Here is a 17,479-nt window from a genome sequence, read left to right as displayed (position 1 = left end):
AATGGTTATCTCAAGCCTCTCTATCCTCACACTTCTTACAATCTTCTCAAACTTTCTATCATATTACTTCCCCAAATCTCAGTAGACTTTCTCTTCAGGGAAAAAAAAAGACATCAGATGGAATTACCTCAACTTCCTGCCACCTGTTATAAGCATCCTCATATATAGTAGTTAAGAGCACAGGCTCTAACGCCAGACGCTTGGGTTAGAATCCTGGCTCTGTGACTTACTAGAGATGTGATCTTGGGCAAGCTGCTTAACCTCTCAGTACCCCTGTTCCTCACTGTACGTTCTGACAAGTCCCTTCCAGTGTCAATCAAAATCATTTAGACCATTCACCTCTTCCATGAAAGGTTTCCTATATCTCCTTGCCTCATGGCATTGTGAGAATTTAATAAGTTAACATACAGACTGCTTATAACAGTGCCTGGCACATAGTTATCTCCCAATAAATGTCAGTTATTTGTTATTACTATTACAGCAACTGTACCTATCCTTACCTCCAACCACAATGCAAGAGGCATTCTCCTCTTCTAAGGCAAACCCTCCACCAGTGTTCTGGATGCCATTCCTTCAAGGGTTTCAACATCAATTATCCCCATTTCCTTCCAAGCAGGGTACAAACATGCTCAATTCTCATCTATCTTAAAAATAACTGCCCACAAACCCCTATCTCTGTCTTACCTCATCCCACCTCTAATCATCCTTCATAATCAAGATTCTTAAATAATTGTCCACATCACCTGTATCCATTTCTCTAATTTCTATTATTCATCATCTCACTTCAGTTTGGGTTCAGAATTCAATTCTCTACCAAAACTGCTTTTGCTAAAACAGTGGTTCTCAACAGGGGCAATTTTCTGACATTGGCAATGTCAGAAGACACTTTTGGTTGTCACAACCAGGGGCTGCTACTGATGTCTCGTGGTAGAGGCTAGGAATGCTGCTAAACATCCTACAATGCACAGGGAAGCTCCCACAATAAAAAAGAATTATCCAACCCAAAATATCAGTAGTACCAAAGTGGAGAAACTCTGCTAAGATAATTTACAACCTACATATTGCTAAATAAATGAGTGCTTTCTCTCCTTTATATGAGCTGGCCTGGCCTGAGCACTTGACACCATTAGCTTTTCCCTCCTTGAAATCCATTCTTCCCTGGGGTTGCACTGACACCTCAGTGGCCATTCCCAGTCTCTTGTTTCAGGATTCTCTTCTGTTATCTCTTAAATATCAGTATTTCTCAGGGTTCTGTCCTAGGCTCTTCTCTCTCTACAGTCATGCCTCGCTTACCAAAGGGGATACATTCTGAGAAATGTGTCATTAGGTGACTTTGTCATTGTGCAAACATCATAATGTACTTACACAAACCTAGATGGTACAGCCTACTTCACAGTAGGCTATATGGTATACTCTATTGCTCCTAGGCTACAAACCTGCACAGCACGTTACTGTACTGAATACTGTAAGCAATTGAAACACAATGGTAAGTATCTGTGTATCTAAACATATCTAAACATAGAAAAGGTACAGTAAAAGTATGGCATAAAATATAAAAAGTGGTACACCTGTATAGAGCACTTACCATGAATGGGGCTTGGAGGACTGGAAATTGCTCTGGGTGAGTCACTGAGTGAGTGATGAGTGAATGTGCAGGCCTACGACATTACTGTAAACTACTATAGATTTTATAAACACTGGACATTTAGTATATATTAAATTTTTTAAAAAATATTTCTTCAATAATAAATTAACCTTAGCTTTTTTAATATACTTTTTAATTTTTAACTTTTTGACTCTTTTGTCATAACACAACTTAAAACACAAACACATTGTACAGCTGTACAAAAATATTTTTTTCTTATATCCTTAGTTCATAAGCCTTCTTCTATTTTTAAAATATTTTGTATTTTTACCTTTTAAACTTTTTTGTTAAAAACTAAGACACACACACGAGCCTAGTCCTACAAAGCGTTAGAATCATCAATATCACTGTCTTCTACCTCCTCTTCTTATCCCACTGGAAGGTCTTCAGGACAAAAACATGCGGGGAGCTCTCATCTCCTATGGTCACAATGCTTTCTTCTGGAATACCTCCTGAAGGACCTGCCTGAAGCTCTTCTTAAGGAGGCATCACTCTTTTCAGAAACATGTCCATGGTGGTTTGGTTTCTTTTTTCATCATAGATTTGCTTGAAGCACACAGTACACCATGAACATTCCTCTCTATTAATGAACACCTTTCAGTATCGGGGTCTATGCTTTCAAAACTTTTTGAGGAGCTTGTTGAGGTCTGCAAAAGCTTCTGCTAAACCCTTCACTGTGAGTTTTCTTGGGGGTTCCTTTTCTTCTCTTGAAGTTCTCTTTTCTTTTGCCTCTTCTTCAGCTATACATTCCTGTTCCAGTTCCAAGAACCCCTCATTAGTCAGTTCCTCAGGAATCACCTCTAGGGGCTCCTCAGTGTCAGCCTCATCCACACCCAGGGTAAAGTTGTCTCCCATCTCAACCACAGCCTTGTTGATTTTTGCAACCTCCTCATCCTTGGAAAATCCTTTGAAGGCATGGATGAACTTGTGTGCCTTCTTCCAGATGCCATTCATACACTCCTTGGTGACATCACCCTAAGCCCAAGCAAGGTTCTCGATGAAGCTGTAGATGTTGTAATCCTTCCAGAACTGCATCAGTGTCTTCTCAGTGTCTTCCTCAGTTGCAGCAATAGCCTGGGCCAAGGTCCTCCTCAGGCAGTAGGCCTTAAAAGCTGCTACAACTCCTTGATCCATTGGTTGGATCAAAGAGGTGGTGTTGGGAAGGACAAACACTACTTTGATACCGGGATGAAAATCACCAATAAGAGGAGGCTGTCGGGCAGGATTATGAGCAATGAGCAAAATTTTAAAAGGTATGTTATTCTCCAAACAATACTTCTCCATTTTCCTGGCAGAGCAATTTAGGAGGACATCTTGGAAGAGGAGCTGGGTCATCCATGCCTCCTTATTGTTCCTGTAGTACACTGACAGTGTGTGCTTATTGACATGCTTGACAGTCCTGGGGTTCTCACTGTGCCAGATCACAAAGGGCTAATTGGTAGCCTGCAACATTGCCCCAAAAGCAACACCATTATCCTGTCCTTAAAAGCTGTGAAACCTGGCATTGACTTAGCCTCCTTCCAGAATAGGGAGGTTTCATCCACATTGAGTATTTATTCTAGAAAGTAACTTTCCTCCACAATCAGCTTATCTAGAGTTTCCAAAAATTCTTCAGTTGCTTTCCCATCAGCACTCACAGATTCACCACTCATTTTCACATTATGTAATAAATAACAATTCTTGAATTGTTTAAACCACCCCAGAGTTAGCAGTAAACTCAACATCACAGTCAGGTCCAACCTTTTCTTTCAACATGGCAAACAAACGTTCTCCTTTGGCCATGACCATCATGGTGCTGAGAAGGATACGCTTTTGTGTCTGGTCTTCAATCCAGGTCATCTGAAATCTCTCCATGTCTGATACATGCCCTTCTTGAATTTTTGTTAGTCTCCTCGTCTTCAGTGAAGTAGATCCTTTAACAGTTTCCATCACTTTGTTCTTGTCCTTCAAGATCGTGGCTATGGGGGAACGGGACATGCCTGACTGGCAAGAAATAACCATCACTGATCTTCCACCTGTAGTCTTTAATCACTTTTAAGTTTGTTTCCAGGTCAATTACTCAACATGGCCTCTTACTGGCAACATTAGCAGCGGATTTTGTATGCTTAGGGGCCATGATGAACAAAACATGAGATTAAATCAAGCACAAGAGAATGATGGAATCAAGACATGGTCAACACAAAATGTATGAGGCTGCTGTCGGCATAACAAGGCATACTGTTTTACTTTGTTTTAAGTATAAAGAGTACACTCTAAAACAAAAATAAAAATTATAGTAAATATATAAAACAGTAACAGTCATGGGGCCTGCCCGGTGGCACAGCGGTTAAGTTCGCATGTTCCGCTTCTCGGCGGCCCGGGGTTCGCTGGTTCGGATCCCGGGTGCGGACATGACACCGCTTGGCACGCCATGCTGTTGTAGGCATCCCACATTATAAAGTAGAGGAAGATGGGCAGGGATGTTAGCTCAGGGCCAGGCTTCCTCAGCAAAAATAGGAGGACTGGCAGTAGTTAGCTCAGGGCTAATCTTCCTCAAAAAATAAAAAAATAAAAAATAAAACAGTAATAGTCATTATCAAGTATTATGTACTGTACATAATACACTTTTATACAACTGGCAGTGCAGGTCTGTTTAAACGAGCATTACCACAAACACGAGTAATGCATTGCACTACGACCTTACAACAGCTACATCATCACTAGGCAATAGGAATTTTTCAGTTCCAATTATAACCTTATGAGACCACGATCATATCTGCAGTCCGTCATTGAACCAAACGCCATTATGCAGCACATGACTGTTCTGTCTTCCAAAACCATTAGAATCAACTGGGACTCTTTTAAAAATGCCCAGGCCCTACAGATTTCACTGTTTTGGAGTGGAGCCCAGACATCCTTGTTTTAAAAAACTTCCTGGCTAATTCTAGTATACAGCTAGGATGGAGCAGCACCACTCTAGATAGTCTTATTTTAATCCTATCTACTCTCATCATTTTATCATTTACATAATAACGAGACTCCAATCTATAACAGATTCATTCAGTCAATATTCATTGAGTACTTGACACTGTTCTAGGCCCTGGGGTAGAACAGTGAACAAGAGACAAGGTTCCCTACTCTCCTAGAGTTTACATTCTTTTTTTTTTTTGTAAGATTGGCACCTGAGTTAACAAGTGGTTGCCAATCTTTTTTTTTTTTTCCCTGCTTTTTCTCCCCAAATCCCTCAAGTACATAGTTGTATATTTTAGTTGTGGGTCCTTCTAGTTGTGGTATGTGGGACGCCACCTCAACGTCGCCTAATAAGCAGTGTCATGTCCGTGCCCAGGATCCGAACTGGCAAAACCCTGGGCCGCCGAAGCGGAGCATGTGAACTTAACCACTCGGCCACGGGGCCGGCCCTAGAGTTTATATTCTAATGGAGGAAAGAGAAATTAACAACCACAAAAAGATAATTTCAAACAGTGATAAGTACTGTGATGACATTTTAAGGGGTGATGTGAGAATGACTGAGGAGAAGCATTATTTTACACAGGAAGTCCAGGGAAGACCTAGAAGGGCGAGAGGGTGGAATTTAACCCAACACTGTAGCAAAAAAAAGTCAACAATGTGAATATTTGAGTGAAGAGAGTCCTAGACAAACCATATGCAAAGATACAGAAGCAGAAGCATATTTGGTATCATCAAGAATTATGAGTTGGGCCAGCCCGGTGGCACAGTGGTTAAGTGCACACGTTCTGCTTCGGCAGCCTGGGGTCTGCCGGTTCGGATCCCAGGTGTGGACCTACACACCACTTGTCAAGCCATGCTGTGGCAGGCGTCCAACATACAAAGTAGAGGAAGATGGGCAAGGGTGTTAGCTCAGGGCCAGTCTTCCTCAGCAAAAAAGAGGAGTATTGGGGACAGATGTTAGCTCAGGGCTATAATCTTCCTCAAAAAAAAAGATTTATGACCAACATGGTTAAAGCAGAGAAAGTATGGATAAATGTTATAGCATGACGTTGGAGACACAGAGGCCAGATCATATGCAGCTTTGAAAGCCAGGGTAAGGACTTTATGGCCTACATGTAAAGGAAAGCTATTGAAAGGATTTTAAAGAGGTATAACATATAGTCTGATTTATATCTTACAGTATCATTTGGCTGCTGTGTGAAATTTAGAGGGGCAAGATTGTGTAGGGAGACCTATTAATGGGCTATTTGCAATTCTCCAGAAGAGAAATGATTGTGGCTTGTACCAGGACTGTAATCAAGAATATAAAGATAACTTCAGGATATTTTGGAGGTAGAATTAAGAAGAATTGCAGGTACATGATGAATGAAAGAGAAATCAGGTGTAAATTCTAAGTTTTTGAACTGATCTGATCTGGGTGTATGATGAAGACACTTACTGAAATGAGGAAGACTAGAAGAGAGAAACTGACTTGGACGGGGAGATCAAAATTTCTGTTCAGGGGCCAGCCCCATGGCCAAGTGGTTAAGTTCGTGCACTCTGCTTCGGCAGCCCAGGGTTTCGCCGGTTCCTGGGCGTGGACCTGGCACTGCTCGTCAGGCCGTGCTGAGGCGGTGTTCCACATGCCACAACTAGAGGGACACACAACTAAAAATACACTGTACCAAGAGGCTTTGGGGAGAAAAAGGAAAAATTTTTTAAAATAAAAAAAATAAAAACTTCTGTTCAGTCATGGTGGAATCACCAAAAAAAAAGGTCTGTTGAGTATATCCTAGTGCAAAGGTCAAGTAGGCAGCTGCATATAATCCAGAGTTAAGGGGAGAGGTCTGGACGAGAGACATAAATTTGGTATTCATCACCATTATCAGATGGTATTTAAAGCTACAGTCTGAATGAGTTCACCCAGGATAAATGTAAGTGTAAATAAAAAAGAGAAAGCAGATCAGAACAAGCCCTGAGAAACTTCCAACATGTAAAGGTCAAGCAGAGAAGCTAGCAAAAGAGACAGAAGTCAGGAAGGAAGAAAATCAGAGGAGCATTCATGTTCAATGCCACTGTTTCCTGAGCTACAGATTTGCACACCTAGCTGCCTACGAGATGTCTCTACTTGGAAGTTTCACAAGTGCCCCAAACTCAACATACCCAAAAACAAATTCCCCTCACTTGCTTCCAAACCTGTTCCTTTCCCACTGTTTCCTATTGCAATGAACAGTACATCTATACAATTGCCCAGACCAGAAACCTGACTCTTCCCTTCCTACTGTTTCTGATATCCAGACAAATCCCGTCAAATTTCTCAAATCTATTTAGTTATCTCCTCCTTGTCCAGTCCTACCTGAGCTCAGACCAGTATCATCTCTCATTTGGCTTACCATTCTGTCTCTAGTCCAGCCTCTCCACAAGGCAGTCATAATCATCTTTCAGTTGATGCCACTCAGGTCAGGCCACTCCCCTGATTAAAATCTTTTAATGACTCCCTATTTGGAAGCAGGGGAAAAATCAAAGGAAGGGACCTTATTATACAGCTTGTTTACCTGTCCAGTCATGCCCATCCTTGAAGTCCTCCCTCCAATCACAATGTACTACACAGGATTTCCCTCAAGCAGAGCCTGATTCTCAGTCTTTCTCTTAACTCCTGATTTGTTCATGTCATTAGGTTTCTGCTGGGAACACCATTTCCTCACCCCAGCCTCTTTACTAGGCCAATTCCCACTCTATCCTCAAGACTCACCAAATCCTCCCAATCCCACATGACTAGATTAAGTGTCCTTCCAATCAGCCCTAAAGCACCTTGTACTTATTCTTACTGGAACACTTATAAGACTACATATTGCCTGGTTGGTTGATGGACAACATATCCAGCATCTGGTGCAGTGCCTTACCCTTGGTAAGGATAGGAGAAATAGTTCTTTAATGAATACCAAATAACATATCATGTACATTGGTATTTTAGACCCAGCTTGTCGAATTCTTACCCTTCCTACCTAGCCCTTAGACCTCCATATTCCCAGCATCTAGAACACTGCCCTAAATAAATGCTTCTCCTGTAAACTGGAACTAAACTGTTTCAAAACCACCTGGTGAGCTTGATATGTATAAGGATTCCCAGCCCTACCTCCCCACACCCCACCAAGTTCTGATTCAGTAGACCTGGGTGAAGCTTAGGAATCTGTAATTTTAATAACCTTGGGTGATTCTGATACACAGTCAGTCTTGGAAACCACTACTCTAAACAGACTAGGAGCTCAATAAATACTGTTGAAAATAACATTTTAATTTAATGAAGGAGAATTAATTTCCTAATTCTTTAGGGTTAGAGTCTGCTACAACTGAATCCTGAATGCGACAGAACAATGCACTAATGTACAAAAGTCCACAAAACAAGCAGCCTTTATTGCAGTATTACAAAACACTTTCCATTTTGGCAATATTTTACAACGCACTTAGCTTTAAAGGTTGGGAAGAAGAAGGTTGGAAACTAAAGGGGGAAATTTCAACGGACATTTCTAAAAGAAAAACTGTCCCAGCCCTCCCACCCAAATAAAAATCCAAATGTCACTTAATTTCACTACCCAAGAAGAGGCCACGAGGAAAGCAGCAGGCAAAACTCTGGCAATTTCACTATGGATCATGTCAGAGACAAAGGAACATTCAAAACAGTCATCAGTATGGTCGGTTGCGCTGATCATTTCTGTAGTCGTTTCTAGAAATGAAAAATAAAGAGCCAGACTAAATTCTAATTTTCTACCAAGGGGAAGAATCAGACACTTCTTCAGGGTACTCGTGACTGACATCAGCTTGACAATTTCTAAGGATGACAGCATGCCCAATTTATCTCTCTACTCACAGAAAGTGCTTAATAAAAGACCCAGAAAGTTCCTAGAATAAGCTTTGTTATCACTAACTGTTAAAAATTTTCCACCTAGAATAAGGACTTCAAACCACTGTGGTATTTCAGGAGGTCAGAGACTGCCAATTCTAATATTCTAAACAGAAGAGTGACATAGTGCAATAAGCAAGTAAACACTTTCATGTAAGAATTCTGGATCTACCACTTACTATGTGACCTCGGAAAAGTTACTCAATATTTCTTACTCCATAAAATGGGAAGTACATCTACCTCATGGGACTGACAGAAGGACTAGAACTAAAGTATATAAAGATACTTTCACAGGATTTGCCACACAGTAAGAAGTGTTCAACAGATGATAGTTACTAATAGCTAACAATTATACAGAGCTTACTATGGGCCAGCAGCTACTATAACGTAATCTAACACAACTCCACAAAGGAGGTATTATTAGCCCCCTTCTACAGATGAGAATACTAATGCTCCAAGGAGTTAAATAACTTGCCTAAGGTCACACAGAGTACATAAGCGGTAGAGCCAGGATTTGAACCCAGTCTGTCTCCAATCTTCACCAAGTGCTCTGCCAATTCTCGCTACCCAACATTGCCTCTGGCATAAAGATGCTTAGTATAATAACTTAAGTTATTTTACATCACTGGTTATTCAATTTTTTCTGCCTCTAAAACATTCATGTGCCAACACACTCCCATCAGTACCATCAGCAACTTTCATCTGGAAAAGGTAGTATCAGAATCTCCAGAGAAACAACTGCAGGGTAGCATGTGATTTGAAAAGAAAACACCCCTATGAAAGGTGTGCTTTCCCCTCACTTATATTAAGAAAGCTTGATTTACATAAAGTTTCAAATTCTCTCTCAATCCCAATTATCTTTAGCTAAGGGGAAGAATGATACACACACATACAAATATGAAGATGCATGAATAAGAATTTCCAACACAAATTTTAGAAATTGCTAAGCAGGGAACTAAATGGATTTTCTCTAGCCTAACTGAGAGAGTTGCCAATAAAGGTCCAAAAAACTGGATACTTAGAAAATGTGACAACAAGGGCTGAGATCCTCAAATCTAGGAGTATTACGCTAAGAAAGGTTAACAAGTACATTCTAATACTCACCTTCCTCCCATTTTGCCTCCATAGCCACCTCGGTCTCCTCCATAGCCCCCACCTCGGTCTCCTCCATAGCCACCACCACTCCTGTCTCCTCCGTAGCCTCCACTTCGGTCTCCACAATAGCCACCGCCACCACCACGGTCTCCTCCGTAGCCCCCCCCACTTCGGTCTCCTCCGTAACCTCCTCGGTCTCCTCCATAGCCTCCTCGGTCTCCACCATAGCCTCCTCGGTCTCCACCATAGCCTCCTCGATCTCCACCATAGCCTCCTCGGTCTCCTCCATAGCCACCACCTCGGTCTCCTCCATAGCCGCCTCCTCGGTCTCCTCCATAGCCGCCTCCTCGGTCTCCTCCATAGCCGCCTCCTCGGTCCCCTCCATAGCCGCCTCCTCTGTCTCCACCATAGCCGCCCCCACTTCTGTCTCCACCATAGCCACCTCCACTTCTATCTCCTCCGTAGCCACCGCCGCCACTTCTGTCTCCACCATAGCCACCCCCACTTCTGTCAGCACCGTAGCCACCTCGGTCTCCACCTCTGCCCCCACGACCTCTGTAGCCCCTCTCTCCACCGTAGCCTCTTCCCCGGAAATCTGCAAGGTAGAAATACAAACCAGTGAGGCCAGCAGAGTAAGGTAAAGCCTCCTTAATGCTAGTGAGAAAATAAATACCACGTAGATGCTGTTAAAAGGCTGATCCAAAGGGCTGACCTACCTCCTCCTGAGGGACGAGAGTCCTCAGGTCTGGGCTCATTGCACTGATTGCAGGAATTCCTTCGAGCAAAGTTCATATTTCCACATGACCTGAGAAAGGAGGAAAAGAAAATACTCAATAGGTTCCAGTGGATTCAGAACCCCCTCTTGTACCCTCCAACCCCAATCCCAACTCCTACTCACACCAAAATAAATGGGATACTTACGGATTAGGGCAAACCCAGTCCCCACTTTTGGGGTCTCCACCTCTCCCCTGAAAGCCTCCACGGCCTCTATATCCTCCACGGCCTGAAGGGAAGTAGGGGGGAGGGGAGAAAAAGCAGCAGCAGACATTAACAAAGCAGAGGAAAAGCACCAGATGAAAGAACAAAGAGCAAGTACCCATCAATAACTGGGCAGCCCCCCCCCGCCGCCCAAATAAACTCCTTATGGTAAGACTCTGTGATTGATTTGGGGCTTTACCTAGCAAATGCAGGAAATGTAGAAGACCCCAGGCACACACTACAGGGCAAACAACGCACTAAAAAACTTCAAAGTCCACTTGCTATATACCCTCCTTAGTTTGAGAATCTCTGTGATAAAGGTTAAGTGGGAAGACATATCCCAAATTTAAGGAATTAAATGCAACAGAAATGAAAGAACTGGCAATAACTGTATCAGAGAACTCACAAATTGGTCAGATTAACTACCTAATTAGGTATCATTTAAACAATTGCCTCCTGATTCCCAGGTAAACAACAAACCACTATATAGCTTTCTAAAACGATTTCTAGAACATTCTTCCACTACTTTCTTAGCTATTATGACACCCAATTTACCTAATCTCCTATTCAGTACCTACCTTCACTTTAAGATAGAAGGAAAAAGACCTAGGGGGAGAAAGAGGTTGTAGCAAGTTCACACGAGAGAGACAGAACATGGACTAAAATTCAAACCCTTTGTATAATATCCAGGCCTGTGAGCAACAAGTATCTTACCTCGCCGCCCACCTCCACTTCCACCTCCTCTCATAAATTCAGGTCTTCTGGTAGCAAAGGACACTTTAATGATGTTGCCATGGAATTCTTTTCCTAAAAAAAAAAGGAAAACGGTTTTTGAAAAAGTGCTATTCCACTCTGATCAAAAATATAAAACTGTCTTGGAAATTTTCAGTTTCAGAGGAATAACTGACATGTCCTCACAGAAATTCAAACACACTAGTGTTCCCAACAGTCAAAGTAACAGTGCTAAAACATGACACAACCTATTGAATAGAGTACATCTGTCAATGGGAAACAGTCACTTCTTACTAAGCAAAAAAAACCCACATCTGATATTTTAACAGGAAAAAAGCCAAGTGCAGAACAATGTGTGTAATATGCTACCATTTCTGTTTTTTAAGAGAAAGAGCGTGCATGCACGTGTGTATGCATGTGCATCTGTACCTACACATGCACACACATGCTTGTATATACACTGCCTATTGTGCCTAACTTTCCAAAGAGGAAACGAAATTACTAAGGGTCAAAGATGGAAACGAAACTCACTTTTTGCTATATACTCTTGTTACTGTTTGCAATTTTTTTACCATATGCAAGTAGTATATCGTTAAAAATAATGTGTGCATCTATCATTACTTACATACATGCACACATTCACCTATTCTGCTGCCCCAGGACCTTAGAGACGGGAATTAATTTTTTTACTTTACACTAACAAAAGAAATGACATACAAGGAAAAGGGGCGCAAGGATTCAAAAAATGGTTATAAACCCAGGAGACTCAGCTCCCTGATCAAAGCCCTAATCATTGCGGTTGGCAACTTTCCACGATGTCAGATGTTATGACAAGCACTTTCACACAGGAAGCAATTCATGGATCAGTATTTTAAAAGCTGTAAAAAGACCTGGTAAAATCTGAACTATGAAGTTGGGTTGAAGAGGCTCATATGCCCTGTGGGCAAAGGCACAATAATGTTATGAACATATGAGCAAAAGAAATTGCTTTATGATTCACAGGACTATGAAAAAAGCAGAAAAGTGAGAAGGAATGCACGTAGCCTTCAAGAGCAAGGTGATGGGGCCTGACAGCTCAGTGCAAAAAAATAATAAAAATAAATAATAAATATAGAAATAAAATCTCCATATTTGGAGACAAGGAAAGAGAGAGTACCACAATCTCGTCTTTGAAGAAGTAAAGAAATGCAATTATGTTTTGGAAGACACAGGTGCAATAATCTCAGAACTAGAAGGGACCTCAAGTGTCTGTCAATTCGGAATGGTTAAGTACTTTAGAGACAGTAGAGCGAAACTGTCTGAATGTGAATCCTAACTCTGCCACTTACTCTGTGATCTTGAAAATAACTTAGCTTCTCTATGCCTCAGTTTCATCATCTGTAAAATGGTGGTAATAGGGTGTATGTCTCATAGGATTACTGTGAAGATCAAACTGAGTGAATGCATGTAAAGCTCTTAGAACTGTGCCTAGCCCACAAACCAGAGTAAACACTATGTTAGTTATTAAATTAGGGTAGGACAAAAACAAATTTATAACAACACGGAGAAATTACTGTGTTAAGTGAAAAAAGCATGAGACACAATTACATTTGGAGTATAATGATAAACTACTTTTAAAATATACTTAAAAAGACTGGAAGGAAACTTAATAAATATTATCAGTGGCTATTTCTGAATAGAGAACTCTGGATGCTTTACTCCTTCTACTTTTCTATATTTTCTTATTTTCAGGGAGAAAAAAAGTTTTACTATTTCTTCTAAGTACGTATTAATTTTATATTTGAAGGGAAGTTAATCTAAATTTTAAAAGTATATAGAGTCAACCAGGTCAATCCTCTACATCTCTATCAGGGTGGCCTCAAGCGCAAGGTATGATATAAGGAAACATTCTAGACAAGCAAGGAGAGAGCTCATCTCATTTCTAAAGGTATGTAAAAACTCTGGCCTGTGTTCTTAATAGAATATCTACAAAAGTAAACACGAAAATAACCACTGTCTACCAGGACATATTTTGACTTCAAGATTAGAAAATATTTATCCAAACTGCATGTTGAAACTGTATGAATGAGGTATACCATCAAACCAGTCAATGGCTGCCTTAGCTGAAGGAGGGTCATCAAATGACACTGTTGCCTCCCCTTTTGGTTTCCCTGTGTCCTTGTCTGTGTACAGGTTTATCATTGGTTTTCCAGTCTTCTTGTTTGTCTGAGAAACAAACAAGTTAGTGTTAATATTTTAAGAAAAAGTGATCATGAACCATATAGATAATCAAAGATTTTTTCTTAAAGGAATTCATGTATCCATAATATATATTGTTTTATCTATACATAATTTCTCTAAACCCACAAAAAAAAATGTAGATAATGCTTCATGTAAATACATAACTTGTAAAACATAAAAAAAGGTCAGGAAGAACATTCACCAAACAAATCAACAGATTACCATTAAGGAGTACACAATGGATTTGGCTGGGATGGGAGTGGAAGACAAAGAATTTTTACTTTTCAGAACTGTGTAAATTTTTTAAATATTTCATGTGTGATTAACTTAAGAAATTTTAACTCCCTAAGATTAAAAAAAAAAAAAAAAAAAGTAATTCCAGACACGAAAACAAGGACAATTGAGAAATGATTTTAGGTAAATGCTACAATCTACTAACACTGCTCTAAATGCTGCTTTCTAGTTAAAGAGATGAAAAATATATGCACAAAATAATATACAAGACACTTAGGTAAACAATAAACAGTAAGTTACAAAATAAAGCATTAGATATTGGACTAATATGTAGAACAGACATTAAATAACAAAATTAAAAGTTGTTAGTAACAGGGGCCGGCCCTGTGGCCGAGTGGGTAAGTTCCCACGCTCCACTTTGGCAGCCCAGGGTTTCACTGGTGCAGATCCTGGGCGCGTACATGGCACCACTCATCAGGCTATGCTGAGGTGGCATCCCACATAGCACAAGAAGGACCTACAACTACAATATACAACTATGTACTGGGGGGCTTTGGGAAGAAGAAAAGGGGGGGGAAAAGGAAGACTGGCAACAGTTAGCTCAGGCGCCAATCTTTAAAAAAAAAAAAAAGTTGCTAGTAACAACTTGAGTTTGCACATACTGGCATTTCAGAATCTATAAAATGTTCTCATAATCTCATTCAGTTCTCACAATTTTAGGAGCTAAGCAGAGACTACTTTCATAGCCCTAAGACTGAAAGCTAAAGCTATGAAAGGCTGTGGAAGGATAACCACAAACAAGGAATAAAATCTTCATGTATTTAGCACATTCACCAAAGGCCAACAGACCTGAGTGAACATATGCATCAGGGAATTTAAAGAGACAAGCATTACTAGAATACGGGCTTATTATGTAACCTATGTATCTTAACCAGAATCTGTTAATTATGAGATTTTCAACATAAGCCATACTTTTTACTCACCTTGATAATTCCTATCTGTTTAAAGAACTCCCCCACTTGATCTGTGGACACACCCTCCCCAAGTCCTTGCACAAAGATTGTGTTGTTATCTGAATTATCAGATTCTGAATCTAAGGGGAAAAAAATTACAGTTAATTTTATATTTCTTGGTTTTACTACATCCTATTTAGTAATCAAGAACAATAATTCATTGTCCAACATTCAACTGTTTCTATGACCAAAAGGAAAAAGGACCAATATACAAAAAATCTTATATAACATGCAAAGTGGTCATAATAGTTATTTCATAATAGATCAATTCTTACAACTAAATTTCAGGTAAAGTAGACCAAGTCCACACTATATGAAATACACAGACAAATTAAGCAAGGTCTCAAAAATCTCACTCTTCAGATTCAGATACAAGACTAGAGCTCATGAAGAGATGAAGAAAATTAGTATAAATTAGCATTCCTTTCTTTGGAAAGTCTTAATTACGGCTAATCAATACTTTTAAGGCTCTCTAATAGAAAATTCCCCAAATCTGACACTTTGGACTCCAAAGCAGGCCAAGCAGAATTGCTGGTTTCCCGTTCATTGCAATAAGCTTGTATATACCAGAGGGTAGGGGCACCTCGACACACACCTTACCTTACATGCACACTTTTGGATTAGTACAACAAAGTAAGAAAGATGTACAAAAATTCAGTCCATCAAGGGATAATTCAGAAATTGCCATCCATATAGAATACTTTGGCATCTTAATAAAAACAAAAGTTCTGATTTCAATATATATTAAATGTTTTTGGCTCAAATAGATTTTTAATCTCTAAATCTACACTTTTAAAAGGCTCCAGGTAGCCTTGAATTTCATTTAAAAATAAAAAGCCACATGAAATTAGTGACCTCTGCCCAGAGTAAGACAATTCATTCACGTATGAATTTAAGTTTCTTAGGCCCACTAAGCAGACTACCAATCCAATGTAATATTTTCATAAACACAGCTTTTCTAACTCCCCAATGATACCAATTCTCTCAAATCTGATTTGTAGTAATTAAATACTGCTAATTAGCAGTACAAAATCAAGTACTATTTCTTCACAAAAGACAAAGCAGAGCTTGGGAAAGCAAACACCCAACTGTCCCCAGCAAACTTTACAATCAATCCCCCTAAAGTTTTCTCTGGTATGTCTTTAGAAGTCAAGTTCCCCAGTTCTGGCAGCACTATCAAATTAAATCTTCCTCTTGTACTAACTCCTCCAAAGAGACACACTTTTCCCTAGGAAAAATGGAAAATTAACATTCTTTTAATGGCAAAGTCACAAACTACCATAAAGCTTACCAGCATCTGGTCTGGGTCCATAATCCCTGTGACCTAAGGAAAAAGAAAAGAAAAAGAAAAAGAAAGCTATTTAAGGCAACTCATTAGAAATCATTTAAAAATAGTAATAATAACCAAGCCATGAAAAGACAATATTTCCAAAATCCTTGAAAGTCAACCATCACAGATTTACAAAGTAAATATATAAATTAAGTGTTATTAAAAGTTTAAGAAATCAAGATGAATTTCACTATTTCCTTAAACTTGTCCCAGACGGCACCAGCCACTTTGGCATTATGCTTGTATCACTTTTGTTAAGCTCTGGTTGTGAAGGCTGATTGGAAAACCCTAATAATTAAACAACACCATGTCAGCTACCTTTATTAAGAAATGTACTGTCAAAATCCAGTGAAGCTCTCATTCATTGGTCACCACAGACTCTTTCATGCAAATTCACTGTGTAGAAACCCATTGGACTGTTTGAGATCAACTTTAGCTTTTTAATGTTTTGAGATATATATATGTGTATATATATAATTTTTTTTAAAGCACACAACACACACCAGCCTCAACAGAATAAGAAAGGGCTTAGACTGCGTCTGCGGGATATTGGTGGCTTTTAGATTTATATAGCATTTCCACTGAAACATTTTGGGATACTCAGCACTTACCACCAAAATTTTTGAAGCCACCGCGGTCACCACCACTGCAGAGGAAAAATTGAAGAAATGATTTCTTCCTTAAGTCTCTAATGTGCTGAGCCCTGGGCTCAATCTACACTTAACTCTCACAAGTAGAGTGCCTAGGAAAACAGTAGCACCTCTAACTTTCCAGTAAATTCCATTTCATAGACTTCAAAACGTTGTTTTCACCTAAGTGTTTTCCCGAGGATCTACTTCCACAAGGGTGCCTTTCAAGCCTATTGCAGAACATATCTAACATATTCTTATTTTCAAATCTTCCCAACCCCAAGCCAAAGGCACTATTCTAATCATAACTTAAAACTGGAGCACAGCACAAAGAATGCTAAACTAGAGCAAACATTCTTTCCAAGGGAATATTTTTTTAAATATGAGAAAAAGGAAAAAAAACTAGAAGAACAATACAAAACAAGGTTAAGATTTGGATAGCAGAATGGGAGAGGTAAGATCTTGAGTACTATGTTCTATCGTGATACCAAATAGCGGGTTTTATGAGATGAAGGAAAAAAGTGAGGTACAGATATACATAAAAGTGAGCCTGAATGAAAGCAGTATTAAAATTCAAATCATTCAGAAATCTGATAAAATGAGCACTAAAAGAGAGAATAACTTAAATTGCCCTCCTACTCCATACCCACCGTAATATACTAGATCTCTTCACATGAAAGCTACTGAGATTCATGCTGCCAAATGCTCTGTACACCAATCAGTAGACCATGTCAGAGACACAATGCAATACACTCCAATACTGCAGCTCCCCAC

At 39.8% G+C, this 17,479-nt stretch overlaps 1 protein-coding gene across 1 annotated transcript in view; it reads right to left on the bottom strand.

Annotated features, from left to right (window-relative positions):
- Window positions 1–8,117: 8,117 nt before the first annotated feature.
- The window catches only part of TAF15 (TATA-box binding protein associated factor 15), a 28,094-nt gene continuing 18,732 nt past the window's right edge, over window positions 8,118–17,479 (bottom strand). The window contains exons 8-16 of the mRNA XM_046675605.1: window positions 16,688–16,722; window positions 16,038–16,070; window positions 14,717–14,826; window positions 13,355–13,484; window positions 11,262–11,354; window positions 10,491–10,572; window positions 10,286–10,374; window positions 9,579–10,164; window positions 8,118–8,297 (exon numbers count right to left, since the gene is read on the bottom strand). Of these exons, the coding sequence (XP_046531561.1) occupies window positions 8,258–8,297; window positions 9,579–10,164; window positions 10,286–10,374; window positions 10,491–10,572; window positions 11,262–11,354; window positions 13,355–13,484; window positions 14,717–14,826; window positions 16,038–16,070; window positions 16,688–16,722 (1,198 nt within the window). The 3' untranslated portion in view covers window positions 8,118–8,257. The remainder of the gene's footprint in view (window positions 8,298–9,578; window positions 10,165–10,285; window positions 10,375–10,490; window positions 10,573–11,261; window positions 11,355–13,354; window positions 13,485–14,716; window positions 14,827–16,037; window positions 16,071–16,687; window positions 16,723–17,479) is intronic.

Source organism: Equus quagga, chromosome 11, assembly GCF_021613505.1.
Source record: "Equus quagga isolate Etosha38 chromosome 11, UCLA_HA_Equagga_1.0, whole genome shotgun sequence".
In the NCBI taxonomy this organism is placed as follows: domain Eukaryota; kingdom Metazoa; phylum Chordata; class Mammalia; order Perissodactyla; family Equidae; genus Equus; species Equus quagga.
This window is presented reverse-complemented; position numbering and strand designations above follow the sequence as displayed.